This window comes from Lepidochelys kempii, chromosome 11 (assembly GCF_965140285.1).
Source record: "Lepidochelys kempii isolate rLepKem1 chromosome 11, rLepKem1.hap1, whole genome shotgun sequence".
In the NCBI taxonomy this organism is placed as follows: Eukaryota; Metazoa; Chordata; order Testudines; family Cheloniidae; genus Lepidochelys; species Lepidochelys kempii.
The window spans coordinates 42,227,936-42,253,541 of NC_136390.1; the positions used below are offsets into that span (position 1 = coordinate 42,227,936).

A 25,606-nucleotide genomic window follows, 5' to 3' on the forward strand; every position below is an offset into this window, starting at 1 on the left:
ACTAATTCAGTGGAGCTTGTCAGGCTTTTGGGTTGACTGGCAGGTATCCAGCCAGGTCCTCAAAGATTCTGGACACAGGTTGCTAACTGAAAGAAATGTGATTCAGCATCAGTTTTATAAATGTTATTAAAACACAAAAATAAAATGTAACCAAAACTAAACTATTTTGAATAATATTAAATGAACTAGGATATATGTTTGCACAGTGCCAAGCACAATGGAGTCCTGGTCCATAACTAGGGTTCCTGGGAGCTACAGTAATACATAAAAAAATAATAAAGCAATACAACTATCAAATCAATATCAAAATTAACAAACTGGCCTCAATATTGGACTGCAGTTAAATCATCCATCCTTACAAATTCTAAGACAGAGTCCGAGAAGGTGGCTGTTTGGTTATAAATCCCAACTAAAGAATCTAACCAATGTCTATCAGGTTTATAATTTGAGTGGTTAAGAAGCTTAATACTGAAAGCAAATTGTTCTCTAGTGTCTGGAACAGTCAGAGACAATTAAAAAGCTTCCTCCTTAGATTTTAAATTTCTGTGAGCTGGCTCACCCTTTCTGCCCTTCTCCCCTCTACTCCTGCCTGAAGATATTAGAATACAGACTTTAACAATACACTCTTGATAAGGAAAAGTTTGAAACTACCAGAAGTTACAGGTGACAATCTCAAGTCTCAGGATTTTTAAAACATCAACCACACTCTCATGAGTAATTTAATGAGACAAAAGTTAGGGCTGTTGCCAGACACCTTCCCCAGGTGGACTTTATGGGCTATCTGACTCTCTGAAAAGGAGCCGAATCTACAGTTAAGTAGCCAAGCAGTGATATTTTGCTAGCACAGTGCTTCTCGCTAGCAGACCTTCTTTGGGTGCAGGGAGACTGATCAAAGGCCGGAGTGGCCTCTTTGTTGGTGCTTGTGACTTCATCTCATCAAAGTTACTGGCCTTATAGGATCTGCGACGTCACTCTTATTCCTCAAGTAGCTTGTTGATCTGAAAGACTAGGGGTGTCAGCTTTACCCTTGATTCTTATGGTTGGCAAGCTTTGCTCACTCCTCCTTGCAACATCTTCCCCCAAGGACTTTGGACAAGTCCAGTGTAAAAGCTATTTTGGAGCCCTGCAACTTGATCCAATTACATTTGAATTTGGCCATCCTTAGTGATAATCAACTTGGAAAAGTTTCACTTAAATCAGCAATTTAAAATATATTTGATGTTTGCAAACCAGAGACTGACATCAGCAACTCCTCAAACTATATCAAAAATCTGGATACAAATGACCACTTTGGAGGAAGTTGGCATGGAAGTTGGGTGAAAAGGTCCTGTGTGTCACCAGTTTATGGAAAGTTAGACATAAAAATCCTATAAAAAGAGCTGATTGCTAAGACCCTTTTTCAATAATCACTCAACGTTCATCTATCAGCAAAATTGAAAATAACATCAAACAATGATCTGTTTCATCATTGCCATTTTTTATTCTTCTTAAAACAAAGCAATTACAGTACCTAAACTATTATTGAACTGGGCAAACAGCTTGTTGTCTGGAATCTACATCTTAACAGAGATAAGTTACATAAAAACTTTTGAAGACACCCATTTAAGAAATAAAAATTGTAAATTTCTATAAAGGTCTGTATCGCCATAAAAGTGATTGTCTTCATATAGCAAGCAGGTCATTGCAGAATGGTACCAGACTTTTTTCCTCTATATGATGACAATTGGCTAAACAGTTCACCTTTATGCATAATTAAAATTACATTATGGAGTCACACAGAAGAGGCTCCATAGTTTAAGATGCATCCAGAGATCCAACACAAGACCCTTATTTTTTTCATGGTCCTAATAGCTAGAAATAGTTTCTCCTTGCACAGTTAAGTCTCCTGTGATGTGTCAGAGTGACCCTCCCATGGAAAGGGCGAGGTAAAGGGTTACTGAGTGCAGGGGAACCTAGGTTGTGAGCATGTCCTCAGATGGGGTCCAAAGCTACATTGACCCCGATAGCTCTGCTTTGCTCTCTGCCTCCTCCAGCCTATCTTAGAATACCTCAATGGTTGCTCAGCCTGCCTAACCGGTGAGTCATGGAGGCAGGCCAGCAGCAGCAAAGAATGGAAATAGCTGGGGGAACTTGACAGTTCTATCAGCTTTTCTTTGTAGGGCTCAAGTAGGCGGTTATGGCAAATAAGAGAAATAACTCAAACATTTTAAAATAAAACATACAGTGTGGCCTACATCTGAGCTGTCATGTGAATGTGTGAAGTTTGGGGCTACTGCGATAAAGCTAGTGCAGCGTGAAAACATTTCAGGTGAAATTTCAAAATGGGCTTATTTCTGAAATGTTTCTTCTACTAAAGTTACTATTTGAGAAAAAAAATACAGACAATTCAGTTGGCCCAGAAAAAGAGTATTAAATGTGGAAACTGAAATCATTTAATAAAGTGTGAAATGAGAGATTTTAGTCCCAATTAATTCAGTTAAATTGATCTCAATTAAATATCAGAAGAAATCTGAATGCTCTGTTGTTATGGTTGCACTCAGATTGTACTTCAATCTGATGATCTCTATTAAACAACAAAGGTAAAAAAAAAATCCTGTATTTCACTTGCTACAGGTCTAAATTACAAGTTCTCTCATTCCCCATTTAGGCCTCTCCCCTTCCATACACAAGAAGACTGGAAGTTACGTCTGAAACTATTTCCTTTTAGGTCTTGTCCACACTATGGCTGAAGTCACAGAGCCAACAACTGTATTTAGTACATAGTAATTGCTATCATGGTTTCCACTAACAAATGTGGACAAGGATTTCTTTTTTATTAGAATAATGCTGGCTAAAGTGTAGGCCTACATTTAAGTGGTCTAAAACATAGTTTTCAAATTCTCCCCAATGGTGGTGGAAAATTAAATAAAATATAGTGGTTGCTAGAATAGTCCAAACTGTAGCATGGACAAAATCAATCTTCTGGTCACTAGTGACTACCAAAACAGCACTTTGTTATTTCTCCTATCTGCTCCTGATGCATTGTCTTGATAATACCTGCTTAGTTTACTGACAAAAGCTTTCATTTCTGCCAGCACTGCAGAAGACCAAGCTGAATTGTTCTGCTACATGCAATCAATTAAGTTACCAACTAAGTTTTGATTCTAGACTACCTATTGAAAGTGTTGAGGTAAGAGGCAGTGAAAGCATAACTCATTCCCATCAGAGGCAGGGGCAGAATACAGTAACTGATTTTCAGACATCATGTTATGCTTGCATAGTAGTGGCATTTACTGAATCTTGTTTTGATTCAGAACAGACAATTTGATAGGGAAGTCACTGACCATAGGCTAACAGGTGTCATTTTTACAGTCACTTTTCTAACATTAGCCACATTTTAGTGCACCCTAGTTGTTTGCATATAATGCAGGTTTTACCAAAGCACAGATTGTTTAGATTAGACCATGAAATTCAGATCCAAACCCTTCCTCAAGTTTGGGAGTGGAAGTTGTACAGATCCAGAGTGCCGAACTAGAAACAGACTAGTGTGGCAATGCTGACTTCACACAGGTGAAGGGAGCTGGAATGGGGGTTCTGGTTTGGGACAGTTTCTAGTTTAAATGTGTGTTCTTTTTACTCTAAAAGGAACAACCCTAAGATCCATCATTATAGAGCCTCCACAGATATATGCTGATGGATCTACGAGATGGTATCGTTTGAATAATGCATTATTTTTGGAATAACGTTTGGCAAAAAGCAAACTGTCTACTCTCTCCTATCCAAAGAGGACCTGAGATTACATGCTACTGTAATATTTCCAAAATTGTATTTTTCAGATGGAATAAACCTACAGCACTGTTCTACTTTGCTTCCTATGCAGCAGTGATTCTAAGAACATGCTCTTATATTTCACCGAGGGAAACTGATAACTATCATCAATCAAGCTTTAGACCTGGTCCCTCCAGCAACTTCTAAAGAAAAGACAAGGGATTTACTGGATTACCTATTCAATGTAAACTCTGCAACCTATGTTTACAAACCAGACAATCCTACTGGTCAAAAACTACATAGCAAAGCGTAGGAGTCCCTGGACTGGATTGCAATGGGAAGAAGTATTTAGTTGTGCAGGTCACCAGGATGAGCTGATCATATTATTTTCAGATCTGAAGTCACAAAGTCTTGCTGTTCTGGGTGACTTAATTGACTAAAAGAAAAGGAGTACTTGTGGCACCTTAGAGACTAACAAATTTATTTGAGCATAAACTTTCATGAGCTACAGCTCACTTCTTCGGATGCAACTGTATCTCATGAAAGCTTATGCTCAAATAAATTTGTTAGACTCTAAGGTGCCACAAGTACTCCTTTTCTTTTTGCGGATACAGACTAACACGGCTGCTACTCTGAAACCTTAATCGACTATGAAGGCAAGATTGACTCAAGAGCTCTTAACAACCAAGGGCTGTCTCTTTGGTGGGCTTTCACTAAATATACCTAGTTGGCCCCACAGTGGATTTATTTTGGAGTTTGAATTAGAGATCCAGAACACTGCTTCCTATGGTTGGCGGTCAGGGCTCACAGTTTGAGGTGGAAGACCTGTTTAATTGGTCTGTCCTTGGATATGAAAGAAAATTAGCTAGATTTTAAAATTCTTGGAGGAAGTATACTATAAAAACCAATGAATTATTCTACCCAACAGCTTTTTGGAACACACTTTTTCAGTCTCTACCATTAAATACTCTCAAATGTCCCCCTCCCTTTGTGTCACTGGAGAAAGAAGAAAGTTGAGCACCAGTGGTGGAAATCAGAAACTGAGCTTGATCACAGGACAGACTTTTTGAATTTAGGTCATGGCTGTGATTGAGATAAAAGCAGAGCTCTTTTTCACTCCACCACAAGGACAATGAAGTCCCAGTCAGCGAAAACATTCCATGTCAAGACAACCTAATGTATCTCGGCTACTTCCTCTAATACAGAGTTGAGCATTTCTCACTCAACTTTTCTACTACTTCCCAGAGAAGACTGATTGAGTTCAGATGAGATATGCACTTTGATGGAGTAATTTTCATACCCACTGTGGGGGAAAATAGTAAGTGCAACATCTTCTATCCTTGACTTTAAATTAGTTTTATCCTTTGCAGTCCTGAAAGTGCTTCATGAACTTCAGATTAGGGCCTCTATTTGGGTCAGTGTCTCTCATGGGTGGTTAAACTGAGTGGGATGATACTGACACTATTATTGGTGGAGCTAGTCAGTGCTTCTTTGGGGGAGAGCAGAATGGCAAAATTTCTTCAATAAGCAATTATTAGGGGGCTATTGTTTAAGAAACTGTCTCTTGATGCAGATAATCTTGACAATAATTGCCCTGTCTCACCTTCCTTTTTTGGGAAAGATTACTGTGAAGGTTTTGGCCAAACAGATTTGCCAATACCTGGAGTATTCTGATACCATGGAATCCTTCAAAGTGGTTTTAGATGTGGCTAAGTTACGGAGGCAACTCTGAGGATTTTCCTCCTGGCAATAGACGAAGATGAAATATCTGTGGAGACTGTGGAGTCAGGTTGAGAAAAGTCAATGGGACATATGTTTTTAACTCACTTTTGAAAATCCCATCCTCTATTCCAGGGGTGGGCAAATGATTTGGCCTGACGGCCACATCTGAGTATGGAAGTTGTATGGCGGGCCATGAATGCTCATGAAATTGGGGGTTGGGGTGTGGGAGGGGGTGAGGACTCTGGCTAGGGGTGCGGGCTCTGGGGTGGAACCAGAAATGAGGAGTTCAGGGTGCAGGAGGGGGCTCCGGGCTGGGGCAGGGGTGCGGGTGGGGGGGGTGAAGGCTCCAGCTGGGGGTGCAGGAGGGTGGGACCGAGGGGTTCAGAGAGCAGGAGGGGATCAGAGCTAGGGCAGAAGGGTCGGGGCACTGGAAGGGGTCAGGAGTGTAGGCTCTGGGCAGCGCTTACCTCAAGCAGCTCCGTGAAACAGCAGCATGTCTCCCCTATGGCTCCTACGTGGAGGTGCAGCCAGGAGGCTCTGCGAGTTGCCCCATCTGCAGGCGCTGCCCCTGCAGCTCCCATTGGCTGTGGTTGCCGGCCAATGAGAGCTGCGGAGGCGGTGCTTGGGGAGGGGGCAGTGTGTGGAGCCCCCTGGCTGCCCCTACACGTAGGAGCCGGAGGAGGGACATGCTGCTGCTGCCGCCATGAGCAGCGTGGAGCCACGACACATGTGGAGTGGAGCAAGCCCTGGACCCTGCTCCCCGGCAGGAGCTCGAGGGCCGGATTTAAATGTATGAAGGGCTGCATCTGGCCCCCGGGCCGTAGTTTGCCCACCACTGCTCTATTCCCTTCTCTCAGAGAAGGCCCAGATAATACACTGGGCAATTGTTCCTCTGTCCCAAGCATTCTCTTGCATGGGGTGCTGAAGATTCTAGCCTGTTAGGTTTCCTGTTCAATGTACAAGTAAAATCACTCCTATAGCAAGAAGGTTTGCGCTGCGATGACACCAAACTGCTAATTACACTCAGTCCGTCTTTTTAATATCAGACCTCAACAGGGCATTGGCTCAGCTCTCTCAGCGTATGTCTGAGATTGGGTCCTTGATGAGGCTCAATTCACAGAAGATGGTGGCTGACTGGAGGAAACATCCAGGAGATGACAGAGTTGATTTCTTGAAAGAGAGGGGATTTGCTCACCTTTTGTCATAAAGACACAAACTGGGTGGGTGAAGCCCCGTTGGATCTCTGACTGCTTTTATAAGGCCAGGTAACAGCTATGGTCAGAAGTACTAATTGTCATCTACTTTCTGAGACAGTTTTTTCCATTCTGATGCAGACCTTGCCATGATGATCCATGAGTATGTCATCTCTAGAATCGATTATTTATCAACAAAGCTTCCCTTAACTCTTTCTCTCAGATTTCATCCAATATGAAACGTGGCTGCCCACTTAGTGGTGCTTCTCACTGGCTTCAAATTTGCTTCTGGATGCAATTGACAGCAATGGTTTGGTTGTTTTCAAACTGTGATCAGTGTAACGCCAGTTATCGGGGGGGGGGGGGGTGACAGGACGACACACCTGACAAATGAAACATTATCAGAACCAAGCAGTAGAGAACTGTTGGGCTTGGGGAGAGAGGATATTTGCTATCTTACAAAACAGTAACCAAGATAATGAGGAGGTTAAACCAGTGGTCTGCATGGCTTGGGTCGGAGTCCTGGTTACCTGAGTGACTACCCATCCTTACATTATATTATGGCAGCTGAGATCAGCTGAGGCACTTGAGCTAACAATCCCCTTGATTTAAAGACTAAAGACATGGTATTTTCAATGAGGGAACCTCTACACTGCTCACTTCTCCCCCAGGTTGGTTTGACAAGAGTACAAGGCCAATATAATCAGCCGTGCTTTTGCCAAACACTATATTTGGGAGGATATTCAAGGTTTCTCTTTTTTGAGGGGGAAGGAAATGGTCTTATTGACATAAAGTTCTGTTATTGTATTTAACAATAAACATGCCTTCAGTGAATTCACCCATGCTTTTATAAAAGCAAAGTATATTTAATACCCATAAACCATAATATTGAGAATTTTGAAGCATGAATTTGGGATTAATCTAAAATCTGATTGGTGCCCAGGCTAAGTGAAAATTTTGGTGGGATCCTACTGTTTACAATCAAAGTGCTCTCAGCTGCAGATCTTTAAGGAGGGTTTTATTTGCTATGCATTTTCTGATGGTACCTAAATACAGATGACTATTTACACGAATTTTCGTGATAGTCACATTAAACAACTTTTTCTTAATAAAACTCTATCCTAGATTAAGTAGAGCACAGAATTAAGTTCTGCTTTCCTATTGCATGCTAACTGATTTTTATCTGCTAGGAAACAAAAATTGGGTATTAAAAGCACCATGTTGTTCACTGCTTTCTGGAGCACTCAGAGTTTCACTTCTCTAATGATGCTTCTACATTTTTTGAAGAAATTGAGCCAGTCGTGATCCTTCCTCATATCTCTAACCATTTTCATTCCAAAACTTATTATTACCCTATCGCAGGTGTGTGAAGGCACCCATTTTTTCCAATGAAATTAAATGCTAATTTATATTACATGCCATGACCACAGCCTTGGAGTCATCCAAATATGAAACTAACTCTGGTGTTTTATTATAACCTCTTGTTCCTCTAAAAGTAAATTCCATTACTGAATTTATATGGCATATTTTAAATCTGTGTGTACCACTTTCTGTAAGTGACATTTTGGAATGAACAAATATTAAAACATTATGAAATAGTTCCAGGATTGTGAACAGACCACTGATGTATTCAGAAATTAAAAGCTGCTGTTTGAACTCCATAAAGCATCAAAAGAACAAATAATTGACAGATGCTGGTAGCTAATTAGAAAAATAAGGGTTGTATAAAATCAAGCAAACTTTTGGCGGCTAGCTGTACTTTTGTGTATAATTATTAAATACAAATACATATACACACAGAATACCAATTTGTAATCACAACTGATATATATTATATTGCATATAATTTTTACCTTATCTTGATTATGAACCTTAGAAGTTATGCTTGTATCAGTAAAAATATTCTAAACCAGACTAGCCTGAAGAAGCATTTTGATTGCCTAATTTAACTTTGTAAAGGAGTAGTAAATCTTATAGTTGGTCTCTGTAAACCTCACAGCTGGAACATTCTAACACTACCTTACCGTTTCCAGTGATCAAAGTAAGTTACTTTATATATCAAACTAAGAATTTCATAATGGAAATAATGCAACATCAGGGGGTGCAGTTACCATGAAATAATTACACTCCTGGGAGATTACAGATAAGGCTGTACCCCAGGGGTGTGATTATCCCATGATAACCACATCCACTGAAATTGCCTTATTGCAAAAATAATCTCTATTCACTGGTGAAATATTATTCAATAGGTGATTTTTTTAAAAGTTTTTAAGCTCTTTTTTTTTTAATCTTGAATCACCAACTGAGTATATACAATGGTCTGTACACAAAGAAAAATAAAATGAAACTAACTTAGTACTGGGTTATTGTTTTCTTGTTTGCTGCAGTGTAGCCCTACATTTTGGATCTTGAGAAACAGCTGTCTCCCCTCACAGACCAGGACTCTGATTAGCAGTAGACATGTGCTTTAATCTGTATAGGCCCAATCCTGCACCAATTCCACATGTGAAATCCTCACTCAAGTCAATGGGAAGTCCGTACATGGAGCAGATATGGTATCCAGTCCGAAAGAGCAATGCAAGTCTGTTTATATGTAAAGAGCAAGATAAGTCCAATAAGTGGTATGTTCCTTAACATACCACTACCAAAGGCCCAAATGTTTTTTTGTTAACTATTAAAACAATTTCAGTTTTTACTAGAGCGATAGTTATTGTTGTTGAATTGCAACTTAATACGTCACACTTGCATAGTGCTTCTCATGTACAAAATGTTTTCCAAACATTATTGAATCAGTCCTCACAACACCACTATGAGCTAGGTAAATAGGATCCCAGTTCTATATCGATGGGGAAACTGAAGCAAAGATTTTAAATGACTTGACCACATAGTCATAATCTCCTTTTCATTCACTTGCAACTCGAAAATTCTCTTTGAGGCTGAAAATAGTCTCAGCCTAGAGGAGAAGCTTTTTAGGGTTTTACTGTGAAGGGGCAGCTGGGGCGGAGGATTGGGGATGAGATGTGAAATTCCCATTCACCTATTTTGGGGATGGGGCAGAGGAAACAATTAAAAAAAAAAAAAGAAAAAGTTAACACTGTACAAAATACCTAAAACGAAAACCAGAAATTTCTCATGAGCCTGTTTAGACATAAGAATATAAGAATGGCCATACTGGGTCAGACCAATGGTCCATCTAGCTCAATGTCCTGTCTTCTGACAGTGGCCGGCACCTGACGGTTCAGAGGGAACGAACAGAACATGGCAATTATCGAGTGATCCATCCCACCACACAGTCCCACCTAAACTAATTAATGGTAAAACCATTTTGTTGCGCGCTCAACAAAAAGCAACATTCTAGAAAAGTTATTTATACACACACACAAAATTCAGTACAGGCAATTAAAAGTTACATGCACTGTCCTTAAACATCTAAAGAACAAAGTGAGGAGGATTTTAAAAAGAAACTTCTAGCAGCAGACTACCCTAAAATTGTCAACAAGACATCAGAAATAGCTGAAATGTGAGAAATTATGCTTGACAGCAGATCATCATGAAGTATAGCATTTATAGTTCTGCTCATCTCCTTGCCTCAGTCTCTTCAACAAGATCCACCCAGCACCGCCTGATGAAAATTTTTGCAGTATTTAAATTGTAAATAAATAATTTTGGCTTTCAGTGAGATTTAGGAGCATTAGACACTTTTCAAAATTTTACCCTTAGACTTTATCAGACATAGAACTAACATTTCAAAGAACATGATATTTGAAACAAAAACAGACAGTCCTCCATTAAAGCTGAGGGGCATCTTAACATGGTAGTCTAGTCATCAAATACTCATCTCTGCTTGGTTTCCCAATAAGGACAAACCTTTGAGCAAGTGCAGTGTTCAAAATTTCTCTTAAATAAGGCAAGCACCATCACTATGTCCATCCGGTAAAAGTTTGGTAGTGATATATTGCTACCACTTTATCTGACACAGCTGGCCTGGAAAGGAAATATTTGTCCTGTGTTTAAGAGCCCTTATACTCTGCAGAACTTTAAAGACTTTAGGACTAGGTTATAACATGATTGATTTCATACACAGCAACATGATTATCACATGGTTGCTAATCATGTGGTTGTAGTATATTTCAACCCTTCTTCTGAGCAGGCTGTAAACAGATTAACACTACTGATCTACTTGATAGACAGGACAAGGCAGGGCATCGCTTGTCTTCCCATAAACCCAAGGTACGTCTACATTTGAGCTGGGAGGTGCATTTCCCAGCGCATGTAGATTTACACAATCTAGCTCTGCTGCAAACTGGTGGAGAGGGGACTTAAACTGGGAGTCTCCTGCCTCCCATGTGAGTGCTAACCCACCAGGCTACAGAGTGACACTAGTATTTTCTCTCTTTGGCCCAATGATTCTTTCATTATTTATTCAAAGTGCAAGAGCTTCAACGTGGGGCCAGAGACCAAGTATGACAGTAACTCTAGCCGGTGGTTAGAGCACTCAGCAGGGAGGCAGGGGACACAGAATCCACTTTGCCTGCTCCAAATACTTATTTTATGTTTTTAATTATTTACCCAGAGGGGAACAGCTTCAACAGAAGAGACTGAGAACTGAGTAAGGGTCTCAAGTTGCAGTGGGGGAGGTTTAGGTTGGATATTAGGAAAAACTTTTTCACTAGGAGGGTGGTGAAGCACTGGAATGCGTTACCTAAGGTGGTGGTGGAATCTCCTTCCTTTGAGATTTTTAAGATCAGGCTTCACAAAGCCTTGGCTGGGATAATTTAGTTGGGGATTGGTCCTGCTTTGAGCAGGGGGTTGGACTAGGTGACCTCCTGAGGTCCCTTCCAACCCTGATATTCTATGATCTTATACAGTGGCTAGGACACTGACCCGAGAGGTGGCAGATCCTCGTTCAAAACCCTCCTCCCCTTCAGATGGAGGGCAAACTTGCACCAAGAGTCTCCCCATTCCAAGTGGCACCTTAGAGACTAACAAATTTATTTGAGCATAAGCTTTCGTGAGCTACAGCTCACTTCATTGGATGCATTCAGTGGAAAATACAGTGGGAAGATTTATATATATATATATATATTACACACACACACACATATATATAAAAAAATGTGTATATAAATCTTCCCACTGTATTTTCCACTGAATGCATCCGATGAAGTGAGCTATAGCTCACGAAAGCTTATGCTCAAATAAATTTGTTAATCTCTAAGGTACCCAAGTCCTCCTTTTCTTTTTGCGGATACAGACTAACATGGCTGCTACTCTGAAACCCATTCCAAGTGTGTACGTAACTTTTAGCTCAGTGGTTAGGGAAGGAGGTCCTCCGCCTCTTCCTTCCCTGGCTTTTTGTATAAGCTTCTCTGTAAGATCCAATCAGATAGACAAGGTCTGAGCACATTTACTGGATCAGGAATTGCAGGCACATTAGGAAAAGCAATGCGTATCTTCCCCTGGTTCACGCATCACTCTGAATCTTAGACACCTGGCATGGGGCTGCAGTGTGCGTGCTCAGAGGCAGATGCACAGGCACTTAGGGAACTTTTACTGCAAAAATTTGGGCACCAGGTGAGTTTACAGAATTTGAAGGTAGGTAAGTGGAGGCTTTGCGAATCCCAGCAGGGCCTGATTCTGGGATTTAGGCACCTAAAGCAGTAGTTAGGTGTTTAAGTCCTTCTGTGAATCTAGTCCCTGGTGTCTAGAACAATGGTCCGCACATGCAGCTCTCTCTGTGTTATTTGGGCTGCTTCCACACAATCAATCAATTTTTATATTGAGATACACACACACACACACACACAGACCCTGTATGGCGCTGAGGATGTCACATGGGCCGCAGCTGTGTGCTGATTGGGCCGCAAGCAGCCCATGTGTTGAGAACAACTGGTCTAGAACTTTACAAAATCTCGGTATTAACATCCCCCACCCACAAAATCCCATCCCACATCACAATTATCATTTAGGGCTGGGGTTAACAGCCAAAACAAATGGAAGTGCTTTGGATTATTTGTGTTTTATATGGATTTCTGCCAGCTTTCTGAAATTATACATAGAGAACATTTATTTGCTGTGTACTGAAAAGTCACAAGCACTTGGATTTTTAACTAATGCTCTCTTCATTAATTTTTCAGATGATATAAAGAAAGTAGTGACAGGATGTATTGAGCACCTGCATTTGGGGGAAGAAAGAGGAATCAAAGAGGACACCGAAATTACGTGCCTGGGCAGCAGGAAAGACAGTACAATTGTCAACAGATGGGCAAGGACTAGCAGAGGAAAAAAAGTAAGCAAACCAATGGGGAAAAACAGCAACTGTCATGGATTCCAGTTTAGCCCATGTATGTACACTAGTAATTAACCATTTAGAGACTGTATTAAAGCTACAGAGCATATAACTAGTGATATCAAATACAAAGACTCAAGAATTCAAGAATCAGGAAATTCATTGATGGTCACTCATAGCAACTAACTTAAGCGCCATTTGCATATGTAGGTGTAAAGCATTCCTTCTCTATTATGGACAAGGAAAGCCCAGAATGCAGTAGAAACCAGGTGTATTCGTCTGTGGATGGGAGATGGACAAATGTTTGGGGCACAGGGAAAAATACAGGGAATCAATCAGGGGATCTGCAACCCGTGTGTTGCAAATAATTAGGGCTGTCGATTAATCGCAGTTTTAATCACACTGTTAAACAATAGAATACCAATTGAAATTTATTAAATATTTTGGATGTTTTTTCTACATTTTCATATATATTTTATTCTGTGTTGTAATTGAAATCAAAGTGTATATTATTTTTGATTAAATATTTGCGCTGTAAAAATGATAAATAAATAGTATTTTTCAATTCACCTCATACAAGTACTGTAGTGCAATCTCTGTTGTGAAAGTGCAACTTACAAATGTAGATTTTTTTTGGTTACCTAACTGCACTCAAAAACAAAACAATGTAAAACTTCAGAGCCTACAAATCCACCCAGTCCTACTTCTTGTTCAGCCAATCGTGAAGACAAACAAGTTTGTTTACATTTACGGGAGATAATGCTGCCCACTTCTTATTAACAATGTCACCAGAAAGCAAGAACAGGTATTTGCATGGCACTTTTGTAGCTGGCATTGCAACGTATTTGCATACCAGATATGTTAAACATTCATATGCTCCCCTTCATGCTTCGGCCACCATTCCAAAGGACCTGCTTCCTTGTTGTAGCATGTGCAGATACAGGAAGCAATCCATGATAAAATTATCTGGGCCAAAACTGGAAGGCCTTTCATCTTATCTGCAATGGCTAGACACAGCTGACTAAATATTCGAAAAGTCCTTTCTATGTAAAAGGCTAATTCATGCCTACCATCCAGACAGTAGAGTCTCCGTCCGTCCCTATTAGCATGTGGTTTTGGATAGATGACCGGTAGGAAGATATCCTGGTTACTAGGGAATTGCGAGACCACCTTTGGCAGGAAGGCCGGGTGTGGTCACAGCTGAAACTTGTCCTTGAAGAAGACCGTGTAAGGTGGCTCCAAAGTAAGGGCTCAAATCTCTGAGATCCTTCTGGCAGAAGTAATGGCCACTAAGAAGGCCACTTTCCATGACAGGTAGAGCAGTGAGCACATTGCCAGCAGTTCAAATGGAGATCCTGTTAGACTTACAAGCAGCAAGCTGAGGTCACAATGAGGGAGTGGCTGAGTACCTGGGGGTATAATCACTCCAAGGCCCTTAAGAAAATGACCACAGATCGATTTTGAGAAGACAGACCGGCTGCTCACCCATGAGTGAAAAGCCGAGACTGGACCCTAATAGATGAAACTGTTAGCTGTTTCAAGTGTACTAAATAATCTAGAATGAAAGGTAGCATTGACTGTGTAGGCAAAACCCCTTTCTGTGCAGACCATATTGAGAATACTTTGCCAGGAAAGTGGATGGTTTTCTGCTCCCTAACAGCACCTCGCGAACAGGCCTGGAGCATGCTAGTTGTGCAAGGTTCAGCCATGCAGCTTCCAAGCTGTGAGTGAAAGGGACTCTAGGTTTAGATGACACAGGTAGCTGTAGTCCTGGGAGATCAGTTCTGGAAACAGAGACAGGCAGATTGCCGGTTCCACTGAGAGGTCCAGGAGGGTGATGAACCAGTGCTGACAGGGCCAGACCAGGCCAATCAGGTTAAGATGCAACCCATCCCTTCTGACCTTCAGCAGTACCTTGTGTATGAAGGGAAAGGGAGGGAATGCAAAGAAGAGATGGCCCTTCCAAGGGAGGAGAAAGACATCTGTGAGCAAGCCCAGGCTGTGACCGAGGCAGGAGCAGAACTGACGACACTCCTTGTTGTGCTTCGTCACAAACAGATCTAGCTAGGAAGTCCCCCACTTCTGGAAAATGCCTTTCACAACATCTGGATGGATGGACCATTCATGGTGGTTGGAGAAGGATCTGCTAGATGATCTGTTAGCTTGTTCTTCAACCCTGCGAGATAGGAGGCTTCGAGGTGGAGTAAGTGGGTTTTGCAGAATTCCCACAGTCAAAGAGCTTCCTGGCATAGGAGAGAGGAGTGCACGCCACCCTGCCTGTTTATATAAAACACTGCTGTCATGTTGTCTGTAAGGACTGACACACACTTGCCCTGCAAGTGGGATTGAAACACCTGGCAGGCTAGGCACAATGATCTGAGTTTCCTCATGTTGATATGTTGAGGGAGCTCTTCTGGAGACCGGAGGACCTGAGGGACCCCAAGTGAGTCCCCCATCCCATTGCCAACAAGTCTGTAATGAGATACATTGATGGTTGGCGGCTCAAGAATGGGACTCCTGTACATACTGCCCACAGGTCCAGCCAGCAAAGAAGGGTGATGATCCCGAAGGGGGAAGTGAGACCACCATGTCCAAATGGTTTCAGCCTGGCGCATATACCGATGCCAGCCAAGTCTGAAGAGATATGAGCCGTAATCTTGCATGTTGCATTACATAGGAACATAATGCCACAGGCCCCAGAGCATCAGGCAGTTTCTTCCTGTGGTAATGGGGTGATTTTCATGCTCTCTCTGGGCACCCCTAACAGCTTGGGATCAGGTTTCTGGGAGGAAGGCTCTGGCCTGGACCGAGTTGAGGATTGACCCGATTAATTCTATCCTTTGAACCAGGGAGAAGGTACACTTCTGCATATTTATCAACAGCCCCAGGTCCTGGAAAGTTGATTAACTTTACATTTGCCTCCACTTAGGCCTTAGTCTGACCTCTGAACAGCAAGTCATTGAGGTAAAGGTAGACCAGAACCCCCTGCCTCCTCTGGAAGGCTGCGATGACTGCCATTCACTTTCTGAACATACGAGGGACCGCTGACAAGCCGAATGGGAGCACAGAAAATTGATCGTGCACGTGGTTCACGATGAATCACAGGAACCGTCTGTGAACCTGAAAAATTGAAACGTGAGAATAAGTGTCCTTCAAATCAAGGGTGGAGTACAAGTTCCCTGGATCCAGAAAAGAGATAATGGAGGCCAAGGAGACCATGCAAAATTTCAACTTCTTCATTAAGCTGTTGAGGTTCTGCATGTCCAGGTTCAGTCTGAGATCGCCATTGGCTTTCAGGATTAGGAAACAACGGAAGCAGAACCCCAAGCCCCTTAACTCCGGTGGAACCTTCTCCACTGCTCCTGCCCTTAGGAGTGACTGTACCTCCTGGGCTAGACATTGCTCTTGAGAAGGGTGCCTAAAGAGGGAGAGAGAGGGAAGGTGGAAAGGAGGGGAACAACTGAGTTGAAGGGTGTATTCCAGTGCTATTGTGCGTAGCACCGAGCAATCTGAGGTAATACAAGCCCTCGCCTGATAGAAGTGGGACAGCTGGTCCACACAAATTAGGGAAATTGGATCCAAATGTCCTGGTACATCACCACCAAACATTCCATCAAAAGGCCTGCTTAGACCCTGCCAATTACCCTAGGGGGTGCAGGCATGGAGGCTGACATGGACTGGGATGGAGGCCTCCTTTTATAGCCTCTACTTTCTCTTATTGTAGTCTTGTCTTGACTGTGGCAGGTAGAAGCAAGCCACCAGTTGGGGCTTATAATGTTCCTAGAAGGAGCTGGAGTATGTAACACTAGGGATTTCAGGGTGGCTTGAGTCTTCAGATTATGTAGCTTGACATCTGTTTGCTCCAAGAAGAGTGATGTGCCTTCAAAGGGAAGGTCCGGCAATGTCTGCTGCACCTCATAGGGTAACAGAGGACTGAAGCCATGAGTTTTTCCTCATAACTACAGCTGAAGCCATGGATCAGGTTGCAGAGTCAGCTGTGTCCAAGGCTGCCTGAAGGGACACCCTTGCCACCAATTTTCCTTTCTCAACTAGGGCCGAGAATTCACCCCTGGACTCCTGTGGCAATAGTTCCTTAAATTTTGCCATTGCATTTCAGGAAATAAAATCATAATGGGTCAGGAGCACTTGCTAGTTCACGATCCTGAGCTGGAGGCCAACAGTTGAGTAGACCCTTCCTGCCAAAAAGATCTAGATTTCTGCATCTTTGGTGTTGGGAGTTGGCCCTTGCTGCTCCCGCTCATTAGCTGCTGAAACCACCAGCAAATCCGGTGAAGGATGAGTGTACAGAAATTCATACCCTTGAGTGGGAACAAAGTACTGTACTTTTTCTCCATCCTCTTCGCTGTTGGTTGCAGGGATCTGCCATAAGGCTTTGATGGGGTCCAAAATGGCTTCATTGAAGGGCAAATGCCACTAGAATGTCCACCAGGGCATGGGAGGATTCTGTGATCTCCTCCACCTGGATCCCCAGGTTTTGAGCTCCCCTCTTGAGGAACTCCTGATGCACCCTATAATCATCTTGGGAGGGCACTACACTTGTTCCTGAAACCGCCTCATCAGGAGAGGAGGAGGAAGCAGCCTACACAGACAAGGAGCATTGTTCCTCGCCCTCTGCACCGGATGGGTCTTCAGTGCCAGGATTTCAAATTTGGCACCAGGCTTGGTACTGGGGCCCGGTCCCTGTTCTAAGGGAGATGGTGGGGGAGCTCTAGATTCTGATAAAACAGAGTAGAACCTTCTGGACTGTGATCCCTGGACTGGTGGAAAAGTCCGGGGGTTCCAAAACAGCCACTGTAGTGGCATCTGCCACTGCACTGGTGGCCAGGCCACCAGTGGAATGCTTTGGCACCTGTCGACCACTGGGGAACACCTCTGCCTCCGAGTCTGACTCCGAAGAGTCACTTCTTGGCAACCAGGGTGGAGTAGCACTGACCGGTGCTGGCGAGCAGTGCCAGGAGGGAGGAGATCGGTGCTGTGTCATCATAGGAGGTTTCCCTTTTGATGGCGCCTGGGGTCTTGGTGCCGCGTGGCTCTTAACTCTGGTGCCGCCGCTGATAGCTCCAGAATGGCAGGGGATGGAGGTACCGGGAGTGACCGTGATTCCCTCGCTGACTCAAATGCCTCTGGTGTGAATGGTAATGCCAGAGTATTTGCACTGTGATGGCTCTCTCTTGGTGGAGAGTCCAAAGGTGCTGAACTTAATGGCACCCTTCCAGGGGCCAGAGTCAATGGTACTGTCCACACAGCTAGTATCTCTGAGTGGCCCGGCATAGGTCGCACTCTGCCTAGCATCTCTGTGTCGAACAGACCTTGGGGTTGGGGATCGCCTGCAGTCAGTTTTCCTCTGCTTGTTTCTCAAGAAGTGTGCTGAGAATCCATGTAGGAGTGGTTTTCTTCGGCACCAGGGTGACTGTTGGTGCTAGGAGTCTCGGGAAACAGAAGAGTCCTTCCTTGGCACGGGAGAAGCAGAACTGTGCTCAGTCTCTCTTAGAGCTGCTGGGGTGCTTCTTACTGAAGCCAAAGTACTCCGGTGCCGAGTTGGCCTGGCTTGGCCCCGAGGAGCCTCCATGAGGAAGAACTTGAGTTTGATGTCTCTGTCCTTCTCAGTACAGGGCCTGAACCCCTTGCAGATCCTGCAACACTCCTGCATGTGGGCCTCCCCCAGACAGTGACCCCCATTCCAGCTGCCTCAACTAACAGGCATGGGCTTATGGCATGACACACACAGCTTAAACCCCAGAAACTGTGGCATGCCCTGGTGCTGTGGAAGGGCTAACCCCGCAAAGCGGGGTCCGCTAACTAAAACTTAACCACTACAAATAACTATATACAGTAATAGAAACAAAGTCCACAGAGATGTACTTGCGGGAAAACGCAAGGACGAGCTCAAGTGCCAACAACTGTTATGGGCAGTAAAAAGGAATTTAGGAGGGGGCGGCAGGTCAGCAGGGCCCTTTATACCATCCCTGTGAGAGCACAACTCCAGGGGGCACCAGAGACAACCTGATGGATACCACTAAGGGAAAAATCTTTCTGGGACGAGCACATACCTACATTGGAATGGACATGAGCAAGCACTCAAAGAAGGTTAAATCTGCTACTGCATAGATTCATGAACCAAACTCACTTTCTTCTTAGGGAGGTTCAGCAGCAAGGGCTACTGCAGCTCTGAGGCTACCGTAATAGCTGGATTGTAGCTCTACAGTGGTGGCTCTGCTACTATGGGGAAAAGCAATTACTTTCTCCCAGATCTCACTTATTTGGGCTATGCCCTGAGCTCAGGATTTGGTTCGTATTATCCTGTTTTTCTTGTATACAGCATTAGCTTTAATACACTGGTACATGTGCAATGTGACTGAATTATGGCTGCTGTGGGACTAGTGAATTTCTTAACTTCTGTAATTTATCTTTCACATTAAATGTTGCATTTACATAGAGGGAATTTTCAAAAATGCTCCAGGAAGGCCTAACTCTCCCCCTATTAAATTAATGGGAACAGAATTAAACCAATGCTGAGAGCCTCTGAAAATCCCAACTATAGTGCTTTGCATTTAATTTCCTTTAAAAAAAAAAAAAAAAAAAAGTAAAGTACCACTGTGTCTTATATTTAATTCAAGAGATCACACATGCAAACAAATTTAAAATATGCACTCTAGATTTGCCCCAAACCTGACCAGTCATCCCTCTACACTCGCTCCTATTTTAAAAAGGCATCAGGAGTTGCTCAGGATCACACACTTTCTTTTAGGGTCTAAAGCTGAAAATTTCAAGAAGTGATTGTACTAGAAGGTGCTTAGCTTCAGAGCACACAAACTGTGGAATTTATAGTGCTTATGTTCAAACAGAAGGTATGTCAGATGTACTAAATCCCTTTCACTATGCTCTTAGCAGTTGCTTGGGAAGATGCCCTGGGGACCGGTACCTGACTAGGAAAAGGCCTGGCACACTCAGAGATTACTTAGGGTTGATGAAAAACTAGTTAGGTTTTCAACAAACAGACACTGAAAAGTGGCCTTGGTGCAGTTATGAATGGGAAGACGAATAAGTACAATACGATGTGTGAGAACGCTTATTTACAAGTGTTTTTTAATTTCACAAGAGAGTATTTGAGGATTATATGTGTCAAGATTGATTTCAGCACAAATTGAATTTTCTGAGTATAAAAGCATGTCTCACTAATAATAGCTGTAAAGTATATTTCCCCACCCCCTACACCAGTAAAAATCTTTCCAATCAAAATTTCTTCTAAGCTGTAAACAACATTATAAGCCATTGAATACAGAGACTCAGAAAGACTGCCATCTCATCTACAACTATACAGTTGCTATTATGATGGTATGATCTTCTGACAGTGCTTAAAAGCAAAGCAGCATGATATACTGTTTCTTGAAGTAAAGCTTTATGGCACTTCCCTTCAATAAAGGAACATCAAATAACTTTTTGAATTAGTCCCTTTAGATAAGGCAGATCGTCAATAGGCGGACTATGCAAAAAGAACTAATAGTTATTACATGAAAGTGACATAGTTTAGCTTCTATCCTTGGCCTCTCTGCTCAGAAAGTTAACCAGGGTGCCAATTGTAATGGCGTTCCCAAAGAAATGACTTGAGAATACATTTCATTCTCAGACTATAAAATTCTCTATAATCTGCAGTGGAATGTGCCACAGCATGAAGACTCCTTCATGTTTTTGTAACACACCTCTTCAGAGCAACTAGAATCACTCTTAGATACTTCATTATGACTATGAAAGTGTCACAGTCGTGGGTCAAATTACTGAAGACAAAAACTGAATTCCACTTCAAGCATTCAAAGTAAATATAGCGTGCTATGTATTAATCACATATGCGTCTGATTAAAGGACAGTATGCTCTAAAAATAAAATGCAGTGTGTTTCTAGTCAACAAGAAAGATGGCAGAGCAAAATCACTCTTCTTGAAGAAGTGAAAACTTAACACGAGGGGAAAATGTGGCATTTAGAAAACTAAGCCTCAATTACTTGTTGATTAATTTATTTAGGCACTTCAGAGATCTAAGAAATTAAGACAAACTATGTCACCAGTATGAATTGGTGTTTCCTACTTCTCATGCCCTTATGGTTTGAGTCTGAATTGTGGTTACTTTATTTTGATGGTCCATTTAACTGATTAGTTTATCAACATGGAAGCATCTTTTTTTCCATTCAGAACTGAAGTAGACATCACAAGGCTGCATCAGAACTAGATGCCTACATAAAGGGGAAAAGCAATGTCACCAGGACAATGTTCAGGGGATTTTACTACTTAGATACTTACTACTTAGATTCCAAAGATCTAATTATCTAAGACATGATCTAGAAATTACAACATTTAGAATTGAGGATTCTTGTTTCCTATTTCATCTACCATTTGAAACATGATGTATCTGTACATTCAACATTTAGATCTAAGAAATGCTTTCAAGATTTATGGTCAGTCCTTTCTGAGACAGACAATTACAAATAATTTTAAATACATTTCTAGTGCCTACCTGATCCATCATTGGAAACTGAACTTGCATTAATTCCAGAAAGACCAAACAAAGGGCATTCTCGGTCAGTGTTTACATGACCCCACTTGTGGCACTTAATACACCTCACATTTCGCACCTGACGAATAAACAGCATAGACATAATTGAGTTAACAGCAGAATTTCATGTCTTCTAGTAATTTGTTATGTTCTTAAGTCTAAGGAGCTGTTTTAACTTACTGAATAAGATACGATTAATGTGAATGTCATGTAGTTAGACAAATATTTGAAATACACCAAAGACTCTCACAAAGGTAAATATAACTTGCCTGGATACCAAATGGCTGATCTCTGATGTTCATGTCATCCTTAGCATATCTGTTACATGCAAAAAGAAACAGATTAAAGTCTTAAGATTAATACAATAAAATAACCAGAAAAGTTTTTCAAACTATCATATACAAAACTACTACAGAACATCTCATTGTTACATGTACAGGATGCATATCTATTCCAAAATCAAAGTAACTCAAACAAAACACACAAGTCGAAGGAACTGCAAATAACTTAAAGGTGTACTTAAGTATTCATACTAAAACAGGTGTTTTCAAATATGCACCCAGAACAAAAACCAAGAGAAAAATAGCTGATTAGAACACACAAACTCCTCTGTTTTAAAAGCTTGACTAACCAGCCATGAGGCCATGACAGAATAAGAGAAACCACCTGCCTGAAAGGTAACAGAAGGAAAGAAAGCCCAACAAAATGGAAACTAGCTCCAAAAAGAGTGGATTTCTATCCAGATAAATAAATAGTTCTTACTTTTCTCGTGGGGCTACTTTCTGCCATTCAAATTTGTACTCAGTCTCTCCCTCTTGCTGTAAAACATAAAATACAAGAATGTTGAAAATCTCACATCAAGTTTGAAAGTTATATTATGTAATTGTAAAGAAAGTGTTAAGAATTGATGTGTTGGATTACCTCTTTGGTTTCTTCTTTGAAGAAAAGAAAAGCATGAAAAAAAATAAGACAAGACATTAATCACAGATATAGGCTGTTGTGGATATCTACATTGAAAGCAGAACATTTTAATGGTTTATAATATTGTAATAGTGCCTTGAAACATAGGTATAACATTTCCTCCCCTCAGACTTTTCAAACTAACACAACAAAGAAGCAGGAGGACATAGCTGAAGTTATATAGCCCTTTTGCAACTTGGTGTTGAGCTCTGCATTCATTAGTAGTAAATACAAGTGAAGTTCAGAGTAACCAAACAACCTAATGTGCCAGTATCCAGGGCCTTGATCCTCCTAACACTTATGCATAAGTTTAACTTCACTACTGTGAGTAGTCTCATAGATTTCCACAGGGCTAAGTATTCTAGTAAAGTCAGGCATGTGCTTATGTGTTTACAGGATTGGGGCCTACATTTTCAATTCTTGAGAAAATATTTAAAAGAAGATTTCATAGTGAATCATTATTACACAAAATGAAATTCATGTTTATCATACAAAGATTTTGACTTAAGGAAAACTCCACTGATACATTACAGTGAGTTAGATACAACAGTTATATAGGCACAGATCCTTTAAGATTTAAAGTTTAAGTCAGAGACTCTCAATCTTTCCAGACTACTGTACCCCTTTCAAGAGTCTAATTTGTCTTGTGTACCCACAAGTATCCCAAGTTTCACCTCACTTAAAAAGTGCTTGCTTACAAAATCAGACATAAAAATACAAAAGCATCATAGCATACTATTACTGAAAAATTGCTTACATTCTCACTTTTACCATATAATTATAAAATAAATCAAATCGAATATAAATATTGTACTTACATTTCAGTGTACAGTATATAGAGCACCTGTATGAACTTTTAGTTTGTATTGACTTCGCTAGTGCTTTTTATGTAGCCCGTTGTAAAACTAGTCAAAAGCTACATCAGTTGATGTACCCCCCTGGAAGACCTTTGTGTACCCCCAGGGTATGCATACCCCTAGCTGAGAACCACTGCTTTAGGTAACTATCTGCAAATGCTACAACATTAAGGATTTATTAGATTTTTCTAAATACGTTTTTATTCCTGGATAACTATTCTGCGTCTCTCTGCAGAGGTTGCTCTCTCAATGATACAGTAGAACCTCATTAATTCTCACTTAGCTAACCACAAATCTGATTATTCTTACATAAACTCTATCAGCCTCACTCAACTTTCTAGTAATTGAACAATAGTGCTGTAGTGAGATCTCATATTACTAGTTATCATTACTTTTACAAATATACTCACCTACATTTACTACTAGACTATGAAATAAAATAAATAATTAAACCTAAACTGTACTTGTCAAGATAAATGAACACATTTTGTGACAAAGGACTATTCTTACTTGTTAATTTACAAAATGTGGTAATTCACCATCAGTGTCATTAGTAAGGTTCTGCTGTACTTCCTAGCAGGGGCACAGGTTGCTGACATGAAGAGGAACTAAATCAATCAGTTTTCTCTTTAGAAACCACTGGAAATCAGTTTCATTGTTATTGTAAGGCAAGTTCTAGTTATATTAATTTATTTGGTTAAAAGTACCATAAAAACCAACTAGAAATGTAGTCATTAAAACAAAACAAAATGTTATTTCAGGTACTATGCCTGTCCCTTAGTCCCTTGCTTATTTTTGTAGTTTTACAATAATCGTAACTTAAAAGAAATGTTTCTCACTACAGGGGAAATTAGAAAACAGGGAAAACCTATTGACTATAGCGGGGAGAGAGACAATCCAACTATACACAAAATGCTGTCAGACACACCAAGTAAACTAACACAAAAACTAAAGGAAAACAAAATGTCCTGTATTTCAGAGGTAGTCATTTTAAGGGTTACGTAACAATAGTAAAGCTAAAAGATTACATTTGTGTCTAAGATTGTTTAACTTGACAGTCTTTTTAAAAAAACGGTTTAAGAGCTTTTAAGTTAAATTACAGAACGTACTTTACAACAAGGAAGCTGTCTCATTCCAAGGGCTTCTAATGTGGATTCAGATTCCCTCTGTTCATACTGACAAGATGTGGGCTATTTGTTTATTCTGATTAAATGTTATATGCTTTTTAGCGATGTACTCTCTTGTAATCAGAAGAAAATCTTAGCATGTTACGTTAGACTCATTAAAGTACTACCTTATTCATACTAGACACTCACTTTTAACAACAAAGAAAAAAAACTGCTAGTGTTCTATATATCTACCAAACACTATTACAGGCAGATCCTATGAGAAAGGTTGCCTTACACTTCCCATTATAAGACCCTGTTTCAGTCACTTATAACAACTTTCCCAAACTTCAATCATTTGGGTTGAAATTTCCCATGCCAGGTTTCTGCCTCAGGCTGAGATGTTTTTTAAGTTTCAGCAAAAAGCTTAAGGCGTTTCTGAGAACACTATTAGGGTAAAATATGTTGTTTTGCCCAGGATAAAATAAATAAATAAATCTTTACAACCATTTCAGTGAGACGCTCTAGTACCACCATGCTTTGGAGCAAAGGCTTGAAATTTGGCAGGGGAAACAGAGATAATCTTTGTCAGGGATGTACCTTCTGCTGACCTTGTAAAAATATTTTTACTTTAAAAAAAAAAAAGTTTCTCATTCCAGAGAACACTGAGAAACAGTTTTCCTGTAGAAACAATAGTATGAGGTCATGTCATAAAAGACTGCATCTCTCTTACTGCAAGTGCACAAAAGTTGCCTGGCCAACATTAAGTATGATGTTTCCTAACTTTTGAGCTTGACTTTGCAACCTTAAGGTTAACAACAGTTTTTTATGCGAGTGCACAATATATTTAAATCAAATTTCCCACAAGATGTTAAGAAATCAGAAGTACCTTTCTTTGCTCCTGGTGGGGCCTCATACATAAAATTAAGACCATTCTTGACACGCTCATCACCCATAAGCAATCTAAATTAAAAGAACAGAGTTTAGGACATATCACGGGAAATACAAATTTACATTATTTACTAAAAGAGTTATTTTAAAATAGACATGAAAAGCACACAAGGGAATTGTGACAATAATTCACATTTCTCATTTGTTAGTGTTAATATTACAGATTAAATATTAAAAGAATATAGAGATTGGTCAATGGTTTTGCAGGCACTGC

General features: G+C 41.0%; 1 protein-coding gene across 2 annotated transcripts in view; it reads right to left on the bottom strand.

The window, feature by feature from the left end:
- The window catches only part of CIRSR (corepressor of RBPJ and splicing regulator), a 45,156-nt gene that overhangs the window by 10,939 nt on the left and 8,611 nt on the right, over positions 1-25,606 (bottom strand). Inside the window, exons 3-7 of one of the 2 annotated variants that reach the window (XM_073305889.2) lie at positions 25,331-25,404; positions 22,440-22,453; positions 22,281-22,336; positions 21,788-21,836; positions 21,480-21,597 (exon numbers count right to left, since the gene is read on the bottom strand). In XM_073305889.2, coding sequence (XP_073161990.1) covers positions 21,480-21,597; positions 21,788-21,836; positions 22,281-22,336; positions 22,440-22,453; positions 25,331-25,404 — 311 coding nt within the window. The remainder of the gene's footprint in view (positions 1-21,479; positions 21,598-21,787; positions 21,837-22,280; positions 22,337-22,439; positions 22,454-25,330; positions 25,405-25,606) is intronic. The other variant, XM_073305890.1, reaches the window with a different exon arrangement.